Below are 18255 nucleotides of genomic sequence, written 5' to 3' on the forward strand. Positions count from 1 at the left end.
TCCACCCGTCTGGTGGTGCCTGGAGGAAGAGCAGGGGTGAAACGCAGGCGAGCAGGAGATGGGGCTTCGAGCTGGACCCCAGGAAATCCCGTAGCGTGGAGGCTGGAGGGGCTGAACCCTTCCACCTCCCGTGGCCGGTGGGAGGTTGGCTATAGCCCAGCCGGGCCTCGCTGCCCGTCTCGGGTGGGAGCTCCTGCCCACGGGGCCGGGATCCGGGCTGGAAGGTGGTTCAGAGGAGGGAGAAACCTCCTCTTCCCGCATCGGGGACCTGCAAAATCCCCCTCCGCCGGGGATTTCCAGGGAGGTCGGGCAAGGAGCCGGCCCTGACGGGCGGTGGTGGTGGGGGATTTCCCCGATCCACCGGCAGGGCTCCGCTCCGGGCCAGGGAGACCGGAACAACGGGAAAGACACACACACACACACCCACACCCACACCCACACCCCCAGCCCATTTTCCAGGCTCCCCTCCAAGAAAGGGCTGAGGCCAGACACGGATCCCAGCGCCGCTGGGGACATCCCCGGGGTGACAGTGATATGCGAGGAGGGATGCTCCCTCCTTGGTCCCGTGGCCGGGGGGTCCCTCCCCCCCGCAAACACACCACCGCTTCCAAAACCTGCTTTTATTTACATTTCAAGTCAAATCACATGCAAACCGTTGCTGTGTTGTTTTTTTTTTTTCTTTCCTCATTTTTCCTTAAGAATAGTGTGATTAGCAAAAAAGACGCATTATTAGAATTTTAAAATAGCAATTAAATATACAAAAATATAGCTTACAAAAAAAAACAAAACCAAAAAACAAACAAAAAAAACCCAAAACAGCGAATGTTTTAAAAAATATTCTGCTGCAGAATTCGTAGTGTACAAACACGTCTATGAGGCTCCTCGCTCCATAAACAGTCTCGGGAGTCGCAGGGTATTTACAGGAGGGGGGACGACACCCGGAGCCTTCCCAGCCCCGTGTCCCATCCTGTGCCCGGGGGCGGGGGCTGGGAAAGCCGCTGCCGTGTAATACTGACACCCCTCCCTCCCTCCCCCACCCCACCCCCCAAAAAAAGGGAAAAAAGAGTTGCAAAGGTGGAGGGGGACACCAGGGCCTTTGCTACGGTGCCCAAATTTGCCCCGCGAGGTGGTCGGAGTGGTGAGAGGGTGGCACAGACCCCCCCACCCCCCCAGCTTTTGCACTCGCCGATGGCTGGGTTTGGGGTGTTTTGGCATGGCAGAAGGCTGCCGGCTCACCCGTCCCTTGCCCAGAACACCCCCGGGGCCAGGCTGAAAGTGACGGGATGAACCCAAAGGACAGGATTTTTGCTGCCCCCCCACCCCCCACCCCAGCAAGCCTGCACTACGGTTTCCGAGGAGGTGGCGGTGGCCACCGGCTCTCACCCGGGATGGTTTGCGCCAGGATCGTGCCTATCGGAGGGACTAACGGCCCCGCTGAGGTAGCCCATCGCGCCCAGGACGGGGGCAGCCACCCCTGGGGAGGGTGAATGGGGTAACCAAAGCCCACGGAGACCCCACACCACTACCACCCTGCCATCTCCCGTGGGCGACGCCAGCTTCCCCGCCCTGGTTAGCCCTTTGGGAGGAGCAGTGGGTGCGCAGGAGGCACCCAACCGCGGCATGAACCCCACTATTGCTGCGCCCGGGGAGCTGAGACCCAGTTTTGTAGGCAGGGATTGCAAAGGCAAAGGTAACCCCGTGAAAATAATGGCAAAGAGGAGAAGGGGACAGGGACCAGCTGTGACGCTCTGGGTCCCACTCCCTGCATTTTGGGCATCGATTTTGGATGGCGGCAGAAGGGCATGGTGGGCAGCAGGGACAGGAAGCGTACCGGGGCGTTCAGGGGGACATCATGGCCTTGCAGGAGGCTGATGGGCACCGTTGGGTGGCTCGATACTGCTCCATCATGCCCTATGCTGCTTCCCATCGGACGTGGTGCCGGAGAAGGGATGTACTGGAAGAAGGATATCATGCAGGGTGCCCGCTGAGGACCCTGCATCCCCTCCTCGCCCCAGGAGAGGAATCGAGCCCAGGCTCGAGTGTGAGACCCTTCATCCCGGCACAGCTCCACGGAGGCAGGTTTTTGGGGTGTGAGGCTCTTCTGCTTCGGCCGGCGGGGATGTGCCCCCCTTATAAAGTGCTCCGGGCTCTGCGCCCGGCCGCCCGTGTCCTCCCCTGTCCCTCCATGCTGGTGCCGAAGTGCTTTGGTTGTCTCCAAGTCCCCCAGGCCAGCGGCAGGGCCCCCACCGCAGTGGGGCAGTCCCCGGGGCAGTGGAGCTATACGATGTTCTCTGCGCCGGGGAGGGGGCCCTGGGGGGGTCCGGGGTCCTGCTTGCTGTGCAGCTGGGCCAGCTGCAGCACCGGCATGTTGCAGAGCGGGCACACTTTCCGCACCTCCAGCCACTTGATGAGGCACCTGGGGGGGACACACAGACATCACAAGGGTGCTGCAAAAAAGGCCCCCCTGACTCGGTGCCCCGTGCACCCCTTTGGGGTGGCAGGCACCCCTGCCCCTCCACGGTGGGTGACAGGCTGTGGCCTGGGGGCTACGAACCAGGTCTGATCTGTTGTCGCCTGCCCTGGAGCACTGACGCTGCAGAATTTTTAATTCACCATTTAGATGACTTTATATTTTATTAGTACATTTTTGGGGGCGTGCATATACATACATGGATTTTTGTGTATGTATAACATATTATATAGGGAGAATTTATATCTATTTATAAAATAGATATAAAAATGTATACACATAGAATGGTTTGGGTGGAAGGGATCTTCAAGATTGCCTCGTTCCAACCCCCCTGCCACGGGCAGGGACACCTCCCACTAGACCAGGTTGCTCAAAGCTCCATCCAGCCTGGTCTTGAACAGCTCCAGGGTTGAGGCATCCACAACTTCCCTGGGCAACCTGTTCCAGTGTCTCACCATCCTCAGAGTGAAATTTTTTTTCCTAATATCTAATCTAAATCTCCCTTCTTTCAGTTTAAAACTGCTACCCCTCTTCCTATCGCTACGCTCCCTGATAAAAGAGTCCCTACACAAAAATATATAAAATACATATATACGCAAAAAGGTATATATGAATACATGCATTTTATAAATATATAAAATGTATATATCCATCATATATATACATCATACATATATAACGCATTCATAGTGTTTTACATTTTTATAAAAAATATATATGAAATTTATATACACACATTTTTCAAAGAATCACAGACTATCCTGAGTTGGAAAGGACCCCTGAAGATCACAACAGCCAACTTCGGACTCAACACAGGGCAAGCTACAAGTTAAACCCCATATCCAAGAGCAATGTCCAAATGCTTCTTGAATATCAACAGGCTTTGGGCTGTGAGCGCTTCCCTGGGGAGCTTGTTCTCATGGTTCAGTATATATATTTTATAAATACATTTAAATTATGCATATATAGCTTCAGTCTCCTGTTCCAGGGACTTACTTTCTGTGGAAGGCATGTTTACAGGGACAGATCCCCAGCTCATCCTTGGGCTTGAACTCCTCCAAGCAAACAGCGCAGATCTGAAAGACGTGAGAGGCAGTCAGCTGCTGGGATGCAAAAAAAAACCAAACCAAGCCAAGCCACTAGAAAACCTTCCCCTTAATTATGCCCTCAGCCAGTTTCCATCTTCTCCCTGGTGCTCAACTTGCCCCTGCCTTTGGTTGGGGAAAAAAAAAGGGCAATTTGGCTTCTGATGCCAGTGAGGATACACCGCGTGGGGGCGAGAGAAATATCTCCCCATACCAAAGGGAAAGCAAACTCCTCTTTTGCTATAAACGCTCCGTTTTGACCAAATAGCTGCTTTTTCTTTTTGCCTTCCCCCCCACCCCGTGCTGCAGAAGAAAAGTTTGGGAGGTTTCTGCATCACAGAGGGGTGAAACTACCCCCCTAAAGCCTTCCCAGACTTCACTGCCCAGGCTTTGGGATCGCAGGCTGAGGCTTGGGTCTCCCTTTCCCAGTGGAGGGATCCTGGAGCCTCCCCAGAGCAGCAGCCACAAGGCTGGGATGTGTTTTGATGTGCCAGGAGGCTTTAGGATGGAGAAGGATGGGTCCACACTGCTGCTTGGTCCCTGGGACTGAGCTGCATCCACAGGGATAACTTTGGGAAGAGGAAAAGGCAAAGGTGCATCTCTGCCTCAGGGATGGGAAGGTTGGTGGCTGTTTTCCCGGTGGGCAAGAGACTGAGATGAAATCTCCTTCCCCCATGCTGCCGGTTTTTCCTGACCCATTTTGGATATTCCTGGGGATTTTGGATATTCCTGCCGGTTTTCCCAGCTCCCCTCCCCTGCCCCCCTGGCCGGGAAGTCTCCAGCAGTCCAAAACAAGGGCCGGCCCTGCTGCCAAAAGCCCTGGGGAAGAGGCGGGCGGCTGGCAAGCGCCGCAGGAGGCTCCCGGCTTTCCCAGGAACGCGGCGCCCGTCGAAACTTTCCAGCCACCCAAATCTTGTCGGAGACTTTTTTTTATTGGGCGAGCAAATGTTGGCGTAGCTGCTCAGGTCAGCCCCTGAGGAACACACACGTCTTGCACCCATGAAAAGCCTGGGAGATGTGGCATGATGGAAAAAAAGGGGAAAAACAAACCTAGAAACACGGGGCTGAAGAGCTCAGCAGGGACTTTCCCCTCTGGAAGGCTCTGGGCGATCCCTGGCAGCCGCCCCATGATGTTGCAAAATCCCCCCCATGCTCTGCTTTCCAGAACCGCTTACTGTAAATACCACAATCCAAATGCCCAAAAAGGGATATTTTGGAAGGAGCTGGAGCAAATCCCTTCCAGCCATTCCTAAACCCCAGGGAAAAGCTCAAACTGCTCTATCCCCCTCCCCATGGACCCCTTGTCCTTCCCAAAAGATTTTGGGCTGGGACAGCTGCAGAGAGCTGGGAACAGAGGTGATGGAGGAGGAGCAGGATAGAGGGTTATCACTGCTGTTCCCAGCTCTGGCGTGCTCCCAAATCCCTCCCACAATGAGCCTCTCACCCCGGGAAGTGCTTTTAAGTCTGTGTGCTGGCAAAAAACCCCACTGCAAGTCAATTTAATGTGAGCGGATCAGAAATAGAGGCCTCAAGCAGGGACCGCTCCATCCCTCTGCTGCCCTCTTGCCCTTGGGATTTAGGCCCTCAGCTGTGGGGAGTGGAGGGTGAGGATGAAACGTGGGATGGGCTCTTGCTGCTCAGCTTGGGGAATTAAAATAATAAAATAAAAAAAGCAGTTTATAAACAAATGGAGCTGGTATTTAACAGACGAGAGGACTCATGTTCGGGATGCAGGTGGGCATTTTTGTTGTCATGAGGGGAAATAAACCCAGCCTGTGTTTGAAGCTGGGCTGGAGCAGATTCCTGCTCAACTTCAGCATGAAAAATGGTCTGTAAATAGGGGCACTCAGCCCCCAAACTGCCTGGAAACCTTAGAACAACTAATGGGTCTTAGACCTCAAGAGGCAGGTAGGTAGAGGTGGATCAGGGTAACATCGTTACTCTGAGCCGTGTTTCAGCTCTCTCTTAACTCGTTAACACAGAGGAACCCAGCAAGGAGCCACTTCTATGCCCACATCGTGGGGACAGGGACGGCACTGGCACAACTTCCTCCACAAAGTTTAAATGCAAATATGGCCGGGGCTTTGCTTTTTGGCTTTTTTGCTCCTGAATCTGAGAAGAAGCGTCCATGTTTTTGGGACTGGCAAAAAGGGGTTTAATTCTTAACACCTCCAATCAGACACCCCTGTGCCTGCTTCTTCCAGCCAGCTCTTCTCTGCAAAGCAAGAGTGTGAGGGGCAGAAGCCTGGGGAGTGTGTTTATCTTTTATTTCAATTAAATCCCAGTAGAGTTTACTCTGCCCGAGTAACGTGGCCAGCAGAGATGTGCTGGATATCGTCATGCTCTGACGGTGGCAAGGCTGAGCGGAGCCGGAGAGGACGTAACCATCAAGGGACACTGTTTATACCCAGCCCAGCCTGCCTCTGCCTCCCCTTTTATCCACAGCTTTTTATCACAGTGATTATAATAATGCAGTAAAAAATAAAAGTAATAATGCAGTGAATAATAATGCAAATAATTAAAATGCTAATAATAATAACAACAACAACAATAATAATAGAAATAATAATGATGCAGTAAAAGCTAAAGGGGACCCAGGGGGAAGGTTTAATCCAGACCCCCTTTGCAGATGTGCTTTTACTGGCTGCATTAACAAGCAATTAGACTTTCTGAGAGAGAAAAGCAGCGTCAGGGAGAGATGGAGCTGCCGGTGCAGCCGTTAATCTGCCCCATCCACGTTCCCTGTAATGGGCTAAGAGGCTGCAGAGCAAACCCCACTGCTGGCAGCAAGTGGGCAGTGGTGCTGGCACACCCAGCTGTGTGTTCTTCTCCTGAAGGAGATAAATTTGAGTTTTTGCATCCTCTTGCCTGTGCCAGCCTTGGTCTGTCCCCCAGTCCCTCCCCAGCTCGAGGAAGAGGAAGGTGAGGGAGTCTTTGCTGCAATGCTACCACCCCTGGGACGTACTCACCTCGTGTAGGTTCAGCTCCTTCACCTTTTCCTTGAGTATAACCTGTAAGACAGAGAGCCGGGGATCAGGACATGGCTTCTGCAATGAGCTTTTGCAGGAAAAATCTCTTTAAGGAGAGATCCCATTTAGCTTCCCAGTAGAACTGGAAACCCTCAGTAAGCCCAGCACAGCCAGGGAACACATCAGGTCTTCACCCCTGTGCAGGCACAAGAGGAAGGCAGCGCTGGCACAGCTATAACCACTAACATGAGGACTAAATCCAGGAGGTCTCCTCCCAAATTTAAACCTCCTGGGCTCCCACATTCTGCAACAAGCTCCTGCATGGACGTCTGCTGCTTCATTTTCACTCCATCCAGGTTAAACACCTGGAGAGGGCTATAAATTCAGAACGACCACAAGTTATCATATCAGCCCAACTCCACCCAGTTTCCTGCTCAAACAACAGATCAGAAGCAAAAAATTACACAAGCCCTGGAGAAAACAGGACATTGAAGCAGCAACCTGACACTGACCTCTTGGTTACGTTTGTTTTAACACGGGCACTGGCACATGCAGAAAAAGCAGAAAAAATTTAAAGCAGCAGGGATAGAGGTTTGCCCAGGCATTACAACTTTTTTTGGAAGACCAAAAGCCTCCCAAGGAAAACAACACAATGGAAACCTGCATGAGTGACTACTCTGATGGAAGATGACAGCTTACTGTGTATCATCTTACCTGTTTGTAGGCGTAAAGCTCTTTGTGTGCTTGATGTCTGAGCCTGCAATCAAAACAAGGAGAAATGTGAATACAGGCCAAAATACCAGTCTTGCTGTAATACTCCAAACATTTGATTTCTCTCCTTTCCAGATTTAATTTTTTTTTTTTAATTTTTCATTTCAGAAACAGGAATGGACACAAAACCCAACACATTTAAGCAACAGCCAGCTTTCCCTGTAGCTGGGGAGGTAACATCTCCATCCAGAACATACACAACCTTCTCCCATTTTCATTCACGAAAAGGTCATCCACCTGGTTGAGCAAGCAGAGGTTGGCTATTTATCCAAAGATGACACTGGAGCAGAAAGCTTTGGAAGAGAAGCAATGGGATGTCTTCCATCTCTCACTTCCTATCACAGGGGACAATTTAATAACCAGAGAGATAACAAGCTGCCAAAAAAAAAAGCTTGAGAATGAAACTTTATCTCGGGATTTTGGGGGCTTTTTATCAGGAGAGCAGATGGGGGTGTGCTATCTTAAAGCACAAGGTGACAAGCCCACATTATGACACGGGGTATGACATGGGGCACTCCCTGCCCCGGGAAGGAGCCAGAGCCAGAGCCATTGCCATGGTGGAGAAAAATCAGGATTATAAACTGCATAAGATGCTTTCCCCGACTTACCTTTCGAAGCACTGTGCTCAGCACAATTTGGGCTTTTGGGGGGATTTTCTTCCCCAATAGCATCCATTCCTGGATTAAATCACGTGATGGAGATGGAGGAGATGAAGCTATTCCAAAACCTCTTGCCGCAGTGGGAAGTCCAGCTGGTGGCAGCGGCAGGAATCTGAGACCACAAGCAAAGGACCAGTCCCGCCCCTCCCTCTCCAGCCTCCCCTCTCCAGGAGGCACAGGTGGGAGCACTTGTCCCCATTCCTGGGGACTAAGTGAAACAGCAAACACAAAACCACATCTCATCCCTCCATAGTTTTCAATTCAAACCACTATTAGTAAAACATCTTTCCACAGCAGAACAAGCAGCAGCCCATTTTCTGAGCCTGGCAGAGCACTCTGCAGGCACCAGCTGGCCAGAGAAGCTGATTACGCTCCTACAATAAATCCATTTTAAAAAAGAATAACTAATATTGCTTCTCATTACGAGACATGGCATTTAGTGAAGTGCTCTGAAAACTCGAGAGGGAAGTCATCAAGGCTAAAGACTTGGCCAAGGACTTTTTAAGTCAGAGTGCGTCTGCAGGGCTTGGACAGCTGTCGGAGTATTTTCCCCAGCCAGCCTCAAGCGTGATTTCAGATGGGAAACCACCTTGCTGGTAATAACACTTCTCCAAAAATATTCTAGGGGCTGTCTCAAACCCCAGCTGTTTTACCCTGAGCTCTTAGAGGCTTTCTGGTCCTGCAAGGCATCCTGCAAGTCCTGTGGGTGACTTATAAAAACAGGATGTAAAACTATATCCCTCTCCTTTTTGCTCAAAAACACGCCCCTCCCTGCAAAATGCTGTGGGCCTTAGAACTTGAGGAATGGGTAAAAATGCACTTTAATGCTGCAGAGAGAGCTCGGAGTTGCAGTAAGTCAGCTCATGAGCCCTGAATTTAGCAGGGAGCCATCCCTCCTTCTCTAATGCTGCTGCCTGGCAGGGAATCTGCCTGCAGAGTCACGGATAAAACTGCAGCAGGCAGGAAGGAGAAGGCTGGGGTCGCATCCCTCTGCCAACAACCCCGAGCAGAATCACGAGCAGAAGATGCAGGAACAATAGAGAAAACAGGATGGAACCGGCCCGATCTGCAGGGATCCTAGTGACTGGGAAATCGGTTATGAAACACAGATGGGGCAGAGCAAGATGTGTGGCAGGAGACTGCATACAAGGGGAGAAACTTTTCCAGCATGGGAAAAAGCATCTGTCTTATGGAGCACCGAGCAGTAGCCAAGGCTTTGGCCCTAATGAGCCAAAGCTAACAGAGGGAAGGTGTCAGGCAGAACAATCCCAAGCATCTGCAGAAGTGGTGGTGGCATCTGGAACAGCGATGGGGACAAAGCGACCACCTGGCCATGGATCCCTGCAGCTCTGCGCTGCCGGAGGAGCATGGATGCTCAACAGCATGAGTCGGTGCTAAGCTACATGGGGAGACTTTGCCAAAAATCCCACCTCCCTGAAGGTTATGGGGAACGGCACGAGCACATCTGGTCCCGAAGCGTGCGAGCTCTGTCTGCTCCTCCACGCTTTCCTTTCAAAGCCAGGATCCTGGGCCAGATGGATCCCAGTCGGACCTAGCGCAGCTGTCGTAACGAGACCCCGGATCCTGGCAAGCGTTATTCCCCGTCAGACCCAGGGCTTCATCCATCTCGTGTCAAGAGCTGTGACTCCAGAGGAATTTCTGGCAGATGGCTGATTTAGATAAGGGACCACACAGCGTCTTAAAAGCCAGTGCGTAGCTGGAGACCATGCGTGTGTGCACGCCGTCACCCATCTCTGAATTTAATAACCACTTCGCACGGATTTTGTGAATTCTTCCCAAGCTTTCCACACCTCCCAAAGGAAAGGGAGCATCCCGTTTCTCTGGTGACTCTGAATCATCTGTAGCAAGTGAACGACTAGGGGAATAAAATGCAAAAGAAACTACTTTTTCCAGGTTTACCTCCAAGATCTGCTTATTTGACGTATTGGAGTAGAAAGATTAGAAAGGCACCAGTGCTGGCTCTTCGCCCCATCACTGCATCGCTCTCCTCAGCCCAGGTGGGCTCCCTGGGGTCTCCAAACCCAACCACTGCATTTGATCCTGGCAGGTTTGAAAGCAGGAGAGAGCCCTATAATAAAGCGCTTTTTAAGGGCTGCACCTCCCATAGACTTTGGGCCGCTAGCCTGGGCAGAGAGGAGCTCCATGCAACCCGCAGCAAAGCACAAGTAGAGAGGATAGCGCAGCGTTTACAAAGGGCGAGCGTGCACATCATTCAAATGCTGAGAAAGCACAGAAACACTTGGTTCAGCACCCTTCTGAACTGGATTTTAGGGAAACAAAGGCAAAATGAGGTGATCACTTTCATTAATTCAGCAGAGATCAGACACAAACGGCTGCCTGCAAAATTTAATTTCCTTTTTCTTCCTTTTTTTTTTTTTAATTATTCCAAGCAGAGGCAGCAGTCGCGAGGGTGGGACCCATGCTTTGTACCGGAGTGGTTTGCAGCAGCAGAAGAGCTCAAGATTTGCCTGGACTGCACAGAGATGATATTGACCTTTGCTTTGCATTTGGCTGAAATTCCTACGGGACTCCGGTTTGAGCCAATCCGATTAAAAACATCACTTCTTCCTCCCGTCGGAGCGGGCAGCACACTCTGTATTGACACAGTTGCGAAGTGCAGCCCACGTGCCCTCCTCCCCAGTGCATCCTTCATTGAATGCTGTCAGCTCTGCAATTAGGGGTAAATACACCAGATATTGGCTCTTCCATGCTCCGGATGCCTCCCCAGCCGGGGATGCGGAGGACGGCTGCATGGGATGCTCTGCTCTGGAGCAGGTGATGAGAACCAGGGCTCGGAGGACAGTGTCACGAGCTTTGCTTGTTACTTGCCAAATATTTAGAGATATGTGAGTCATGAGAGAAGAGGGAGAGGGAGAAGATGGGCTGAGTTGCCTCTGCACCTAAGCAGGGCCTGGGGAAAGCCACCATCCGCTGTTACCTGCGAATAATCCCCACAGGTAACAACGGAGCCCTGGAGCTCCCGAGGAGATTGTCCTTGTCCGCAACCCTCCGCCCTGGGTTGGTTTCTCTGAGACAACATGGTGTGATCCCTGCTGCATCTGCTTGGTAAATTAACACCTCTCTTCTATACAGCCTCCAGATGTAATTCTGTATTAAAGCCACACATCTCATTGCAGAAGGGGTCAGGAATGATGGGGTAATCCAGGAGGCTTTAGCAGCTGGTTTGGGAGGGGGAAAAATTAAATTTAAATTGAATATCTTACTTTGTATACCAAATCCTCCTGCCACAGGGCTACGGGTACTTGCTTGCTACACAGCCAGGCAGAAGCAATGCTTCAGTGTTAAATGGCACCGAAGGGGAGCGACATGGCACACCCTTGCCAGTGCAATCATTTGGGATGCTCTGCACTTGCAGGCACATGGGCCTCATCCTGCTGTCCCATCTACAAGGCTTTCCAAACCATGCTGAAGCACAAGCTGAGATTACACAGCAATTTCAAAGGAGGTGGATACTCCTGGGGCACATCAGCATAGCTAAAGTTCATGGCACAGCAAAACCCTCCAAAACAGGGGCTGGAGGATTCCTGCTTGGCTCTGTTTTGCCAATAATAGAGCTGGGGGCGGTGGTTTGAAGAGCAGTTCATAGAGTCCCTATAGAGTTTAGGGCTATAAAGGGATCATTAGATGATCTAATCCAACCTCCCATCTATCATAGGTCGTTAAATATCACTTCGTTACTCCCAGGAATGGGAGCCAAAATGTCTCATCCAGAAAGGCGCTCTGTCTTGATTTAAAGACATGAAGAGACGAAGGACTTGCCACTTCCCTTGCTGGCTTGTTTCAACTGTTACTCAGCCTCTCTCTTACAACATGCCTCCAATTCTAAATTTAAAGATTTTCTGGCTTGATCTTCCAGACATTACTACTTGTTATTTCTTCTTTGGGGCAGAACACACCCAACAAGACCCGGTGCCCAGGAAAATACTCTGAAAGTCCAAACACCTCTTCATTTTGCAAGCCAGCCATATAGATTCAAGCTCAATCCGGGCAAAACATGTCCTTGAGCCTTCTGAACACCATTTGTCTATTTTTTTTGTGTCGCCTCCCACCAGTGTCCCAGTTAAAATGGGAACACTGGACACAGACGCAATATCCCAGCACAGACCTTGTTAACATTGAGCACTGAGATACAAATCACCTGGTCGGGGATGACCCCTCGAGCTGTTTCTGCCGTGTCTGCCGGGGTGGACAGATGCGTTGCACCTTCAAACAACTTTTTCTTGTGCATAATTATGGGCAAGTGAAGATCTGATGCCCAGGCAGTCCAAATTACCCCTGGGTAAGCCTGGGTTTGGGCTCACCTGCAAGTTTTGTGAGGCTTTGCTTCACACAGAGTTGAAAATAAGTGGAAATTATCAAATATTTAGAAGGCGACATTGAAATCTTGCTTCTGTGGTCTACAAAAGCAGGGCAAAACATTTCCAGCATCCTCTGGATAGAAAGCCTGGTGGGACTGGCTGCTGTGAGCCAGCCAGATGCTGCCTTCGTGGTGCAAGAAGACCATGTGTGCGTCTTACGGGGACAGAGGGAGGGGATGCGATGGATGTACAGCTAGCAGGAAGCTGGGCCCTCCAAAAAGCCAGAAGGGAGGGAAAGGGGATGGAAAAGCTCTTCTGCAACTTGGCAGGACAGCTCTGGGTACACAGGATTTCAGCAGCCGCTGCTGGCACAGCGATGCCCTCTGCTCCCAGCTGCAGGGAGAGGCACAGCCAGCCCCTCATCCTGGGTCATCAGCACAACTTGTCCCCATCACTGCCTCGATTCCCAGGCACCGTGTTTTTCCACACCTGCCTCTTGCTTTCCTCCAGCTGGAAGAGTTCCTCCTCTCAATTAGTGGCCCAACTCTCTCCCCAGTGGCCCATAAAATAATTAAAACAAGCCCCAAACTAGAACAACCTTTAACCTTCCCATCCCACACCCCATCGTTCAGATTAACAAATTAACTCTGCATCATTAATCTCTAAACTGCGCTGTTGAATGAGCAATTTGTGTACAATAACGAACGGAGCAGGTATTAAACATTTCTTAAGCACACAGTACACAAGTTACTCATTAAAGAGGAAAACGTGTTGAAACATTAAGCAGAAAGCAGGAACCATAAAACATCCCTTTCCAATCTTTTTTGAGAAGCCAGCCATGTTTTCATGCCTGTTTGGGAATACAAATAAATATATCTCCTATTTTTAAAGCGGATAATATAATTGCCCTGTGGGACTGTTAGCTCCAAGACATCCTGGGCTCACTGTGTTGCTCTGGGTCTATTGGCTCTGTTAGAGATGAAAGCCGGGCTGAGCACGATGATGAGCACATGGGTCACATCAGTTTGGCAAGACACAATGATGCCATCCTTGTTTTGGAATGGAGGGATCAATGCTGGGCTTGGTCTGAATCAAGGCAACTGTTGAAAGCAGCTGGGGAAAATTCCCTTACCTGATCAAGTAGCAACAGAAGAGCAAACTGAGGATGAAGACAAAGATGGCTGTGCCGAAAACCACAATGTATATGTTGAGAGGCAGGTTCTGGAATCCTATGTTCGGCATCCTGAAACTGTAATGCTGGAAGTCTGAGCTCATGGGTAGGCTGCGGAGACAGGGAGAAAACACAGGGATGTGAGGATTCTTCAGCAGCATGGGATGCCCTTGGAGCAGCACAGGATGCCCTTCGGTGGAGACAAACAGTCCCACCAAAGGCAGGTGGCGGGGAAGGAGAGGGCAGCCAGCAGCACTGCCTGCTTGCTCCTCAACCCTGGGGTGATGGCATCCTGGCCCGAAACAGAGCCCCCAGCTCAGTAACCCTGAAAACAAAGCAGGGCTGGATGAGCCAGGGCTAGGATTTTTCTTCTCCTGCTATAAGCTTCTCTTCCAGCTATTTTCCCCTCTTCCTTACACTCATCATCCTTTAAGTTAAATGCTGCATCAGATGGACAAGTGGGGATTTGCATCCAAGCAGCCCCAGCTGCAGCCAGTGCCCCCAAACTCTCATTAATTAGGCATATTGAAAATATTGAATATTGAAATATTGAAATATTCAAAGCAATATATTGAATATTGAAAGCAACCAGAAAGCCTTGTAGCAAGCAAGGCTCTTCTTCCCTTCCCCTGCTGTGGTTTCCAAGATCGATTCCTCATTCCACAGAAATCCCCCCTCTGAAACCATCAAGCATGTACATGAACCGGCGCAGGTCCAACACACTCCCAGCGCATCCCAGGCAGGATGGAAAGGACAAGGACATTCCCATGCCATACGGCAGTGCGGCTGGAAATTATAGGGGCCATAAAAAAGGCTTCGTTTGTTTTTGCCACGTGAGATCCGGGTTGGGCGGTTTAAGAGCATTTTCACAGGTTTCAGCTTTATTCCTCAGTATAACCCCATGCTGCTTCCCCCCAGCAAAACCCCAAACAACTGCAAGCGGCGGCAAAGAGGAAGATGCAACAATTTTGGCTGTCGATGTACCACATCTCAGACGTGTGACCAAAACGTCCCTCCTCTCAGAGAGACCCAATTAAACAACAAGCATCTGCCTGGGATAACAACTTCAGCATATGATCTCTCTCATTATTTTAGTTTTATCACATGGGACACTGATATTTTACAATAACCCTCATGCAGTGTTTTTCAGGAGTCAGGCAGAAAACCAGCCCAATGTCTCTGTATTGCTGTAAAAAAACCCTCGCTGCCATAATACCACATTGACACTTGAAACCCTTAACTGGAAAGCACATATTTATTATTGCTTAGTATTATTCCTTTCCATTGCAAACATTCTTTGAGCCATTCACCCTTGAATGATCACAACCATCTCTGGCCAGGCATAAAGTTCACCCACTCCCAGCTTAGAAAAGGAAGTTTAAAAATATGACTTGTTTTCTTTTCTGCCCATGGGAGAGGGCTGGACGCCCAATTAAATTGCACAACAAGCAGGGAAATTACCTGAAGTCTGGACCCTGTTTCCCAAATAAAATTACCAAGGGATAACCAAACTCTCCCCCAGACCGGGGAGTTTTCAACACCGCATTAATTGCACGGCTCCCAATTTTTGCACGGGGTGAGAAGACAGGGTGATACCACACGACCTGAAGCCAAACATGTTGGGGAGCGACGCTCCAAAAATCAAAGCATCCTGTGAATGTCCCACTCCTCCAAGCAGCAGCCCTGCTCCTGCATCTCCTTTCCCTCTTGAGACTCCTTTTTTGCCAAGCCCCCTGGGCTTTTCTCCAAACTCCCATTGTGTATGCATTGCTCGTACATAGGTTACATGCTTCCCGGCTGCACTGGAGGGAGTAGACTCACCTTTCATCCCGGCTGCTTCGCCAGCACTAGCCCCTCACCCGCACCCTTCTCACGCCCCTCGCCAAAGGCAGCATCTCTGCTGGTGCCGAACGCCCATCCGAGAGCCTCCTCGCTCCAGCTGCTTTCAGTTTCCTCAGCTCAATGGAAGTTTCGAGGCGATTTCTGGTAAAGCCTGGATTTGATTAAAGCCTCCAGAGACCAACACGCATGTTCAGAAACTCTCCCGGCCAACATGGAAATGCTACAAGAGCTCGGGGAGCCAGCACACCCCCCTGCGAGCACTGGTGGGGATGTGATTTTATAGCACAGAACCACCCAGCAGCTCACACTCCTCCACCAATGCTTGCTCTGCTCAGCCAAGCTGGTTTACTTTGCAAATAAATTTAAAAAAAAAAGCCAAAACCAGCCCCCAAACCTTTGTTCCCGGCTCCAGCAGAGTTAATGCACAGCTCAGTGTTGCTGCGTAAGGTTGGGTTTGGTTCTCATCTCCACGCTGTTTGCTGGGTCAAAGGGATTTTAGACGGTTCAGGGACTCTCCCCTCAGTCACGCTCATGTGACAGAGGATGTTTCGGCTGGAGGATAAGGCTATGGCTGCCCCCACTCGCCCTCAGGCTTGTGTTGATAGTCACTGGCGTTGGCCAAGGTTGGCTGGCTCCAGCTCCTCAACCATCCAAGAGGAAGTCAAACATTCTCCATCTGGGAAAGCTCTGGGTGATTTTTTGCAAGGAAGGAGAGACCACTCTTGGGGAAGAGGCAACAAAACCAACCAGCACTGGACTATTATTTTTCTTTCCTTTACAACTCCTTTAACTTGTGACACTCTTCTTGCCAGAGCTGGGGCCTTCAGTTCAGCTCTCCCACCAGGAGATGCAGCAGCGGACAAAAGCAAAGACGGAAGATAAGGAAGATCCAGGCTGCATTTAGGACAGTGAATTTCATCGAGGCAGAAAAACTCCTTACAGTTGTGTCCAGCTGGAGCCATGCAGCTCTTCCACCAGTCCCCATGAGCAGCTACAAACCACCACAGCCCCTGGCAAACAAATGGTCAGTGGAAACTGAGTTCCATCCCACCCACAGCATCCTACTCTTTTCTTCCAACAATACCATTTCCCTAATATTTTGCCCCAAAAGGATGTCACCGTTGCAGCCATGACCTACCTGCCAGCCATACCGCCAGAGCTCACCCTCCTGGGGACAACTCTTCAGTTCCCTACAGTGCAAGTCCAGCAAGTCCGACACCAGATTCATCCAGCCCCTGTGTGAAATAACCTTCTCTATACCGGAGCTATCCCGGTTCTCCCTTCCTCCTACTGCAACAGCTGAGAAATGTTATGGCAAAAAACACGGAGGTTAGGGGGAAAAAATAAGTTAGCCTGCACAGGACCCAGGAAACTGTTAACTTTAAAAGACTTCACTGAAATCTGATGATTTTAAGCAGCCAAGCTTTAGGGTTGGGTTTTTTTAGGAGAGTCGGGGGGGGAGGGGGGGGAAGGGGGAGGAACTGTATTTTAATCTGCTTCAGATTTGTAAGAGTGCAGCCAAAAGAAATAAAAAAGGAGCCATAAAGAAGGATGAAAACTTTCTGGTGCTTAACAAAAGCCTCCCTGTTGCTCTCTCCATGGCCAAGGCATTTCAGGGCAGGCAGATGCCCCCTCCTGGGGCACCCACCACCCCTGGCAGGTCCCCACAGACCCTGGGATGGGGGACACGAGCCGCCTGGAGAAAAGGAGGTTGGTACTGCAGAAACCCTATGGAGGGGAGGATTTCCCCACGGCTGGATGCAACCCTCTCTGCAGCGTGAGGTTATCAGGGAGGGGAGGAAGATGCTGACTTGCTCCTCAAATATAAAATGAATCTGCTGTGATGGCAGGGATGAAGCAGCGGGGAATTTGGGCAGGCGCCTGCCTGATGCTCCGTTTCTGCTGAGGTCTCTGGCAGCGACTGGGTCCATGGGCTCTGTATGTCCTCACAGAGCGCAAAGTTGCACGGAGAGGACCATGAAACACTGAGGGTGGGGAAGGATACATGCCAGCCAGCAGCACTCAGGACAGAAGAAATAAGTTTGCCGAAGAAAGATAAACCTGGGGAAAGAATGCAAAGAAAAAGCCCTGAACCAGGGAAGTCCTATGAGAGTCTCAAGGACTGGCTGGAGGAAGATTGTTTCAGCGCATATAAAAAAAAGTTTTTATATATATATATACATGCATATTTCTTTGCAATATATATATTGCAATATATTGTACTGCAATATACCATATATATTGCAAATAATATATTGGGAGAGATATGTATTGCAAAAAAAATCACCTTGGACTAAAGCAAAGGAGAGAAAATCTGATTTTTCCATGCTGCAGGACAGAGGGAACTGGAGGGTATTTATTTAACAATACAACAGCCTGCAAGAATCAAAAGGAATGGCAGTGTCCTCGCAATGGGGCTGTATGCAGGGACGCAGAGAGAGCTAGGAATGGCAATGCCACAAAGCAGAACAAGCCGAGCTCTGCGCCTCCTCCTTCGTTACATCCTCCAATGAACCAGCTGCATGGGCCAGAGCACATCACCTTTCTTCGACGACCACAAAAACGAGGTTTAATTAAAAGCTGAGTTACGGTTCATGGCCTATCGAGAAGCCAGGAAGTGAAGTGTTACAGGTCAGCATTAACTCGCCAGCTTCGCAGTGCTTTGATTTCAAGTTGGGCAAACCTAAATAAGCCACCTAGCCAAATTAATCCCTATTATAATCATAGCAAGCACTTAATGTGCTTAATAAGCAGGCCAACCTCCTACCCAGAGCTTTCATCAGGAGATCTCAAAGGGATTAATCAAGGAGGCAATTATCTTCTTACAGGCAGAGAAACTGAGGCAGGGAGTGAGGCAGGAGAGCCACGGTTGCCGAGTCTGGGAGGTGATACCAGGGATGCTGCGGTCCACTGCAGGTGACACCATGAGCATCATTCACAGGCTGAAA

General features: G+C 50.3%; 1 protein-coding gene across 1 annotated transcript; it reads right to left on the reverse strand.

The window, feature by feature from the left end:
* Nucleotides 1-607: 607 nt before the first annotated feature.
* Nucleotides 608-16456, reverse strand: RNF24 (ring finger protein 24). Its single transcript, XM_074147916.1, has 6 exons — nucleotides 16446-16456; nucleotides 13427-13576; nucleotides 7239-7281; nucleotides 6525-6566; nucleotides 3467-3546; nucleotides 608-2416 (listed from the first exon to the last, which is right to left on the reverse strand). Exons 1-6 carry the CDS (start codon nucleotides 16454-16456, stop codon nucleotides 2278-2280), a joined length of 465 nt encoding a protein of 154 aa, XP_074004017.1. The 3' UTR covers nucleotides 608-2277.
* Nucleotides 16457-18255: the final 1799 nt, after the last annotated feature.

The sequence above is a fragment of the Numenius arquata genome, chromosome 5 (assembly GCF_964106895.1).
Source record: "Numenius arquata chromosome 5, bNumArq3.hap1.1, whole genome shotgun sequence".
NCBI lineage: Eukaryota > Metazoa > Chordata > Aves > Charadriiformes > Scolopacidae > Numenius > Numenius arquata.

Excerpts from the sequence above, each read along its gene's own strand:
- RNF24 (XM_074147916.1), bottom strand. Across the intron at positions 6,567-7,238 it reads AGCTTTACGCCTACAAACAG|GTTATACTCAAGGAAAAGGT; the intron begins GTAAGATGATAC and ends TCTGTCTTACAG. Across the intron at positions 2,417-3,466 it reads AAACATGCCTTCCACAGAAA|GTGCCTCATCAAGTGGCTGG; the intron begins GTAAGTCCCTGG and ends TGTCCCCCCCAG.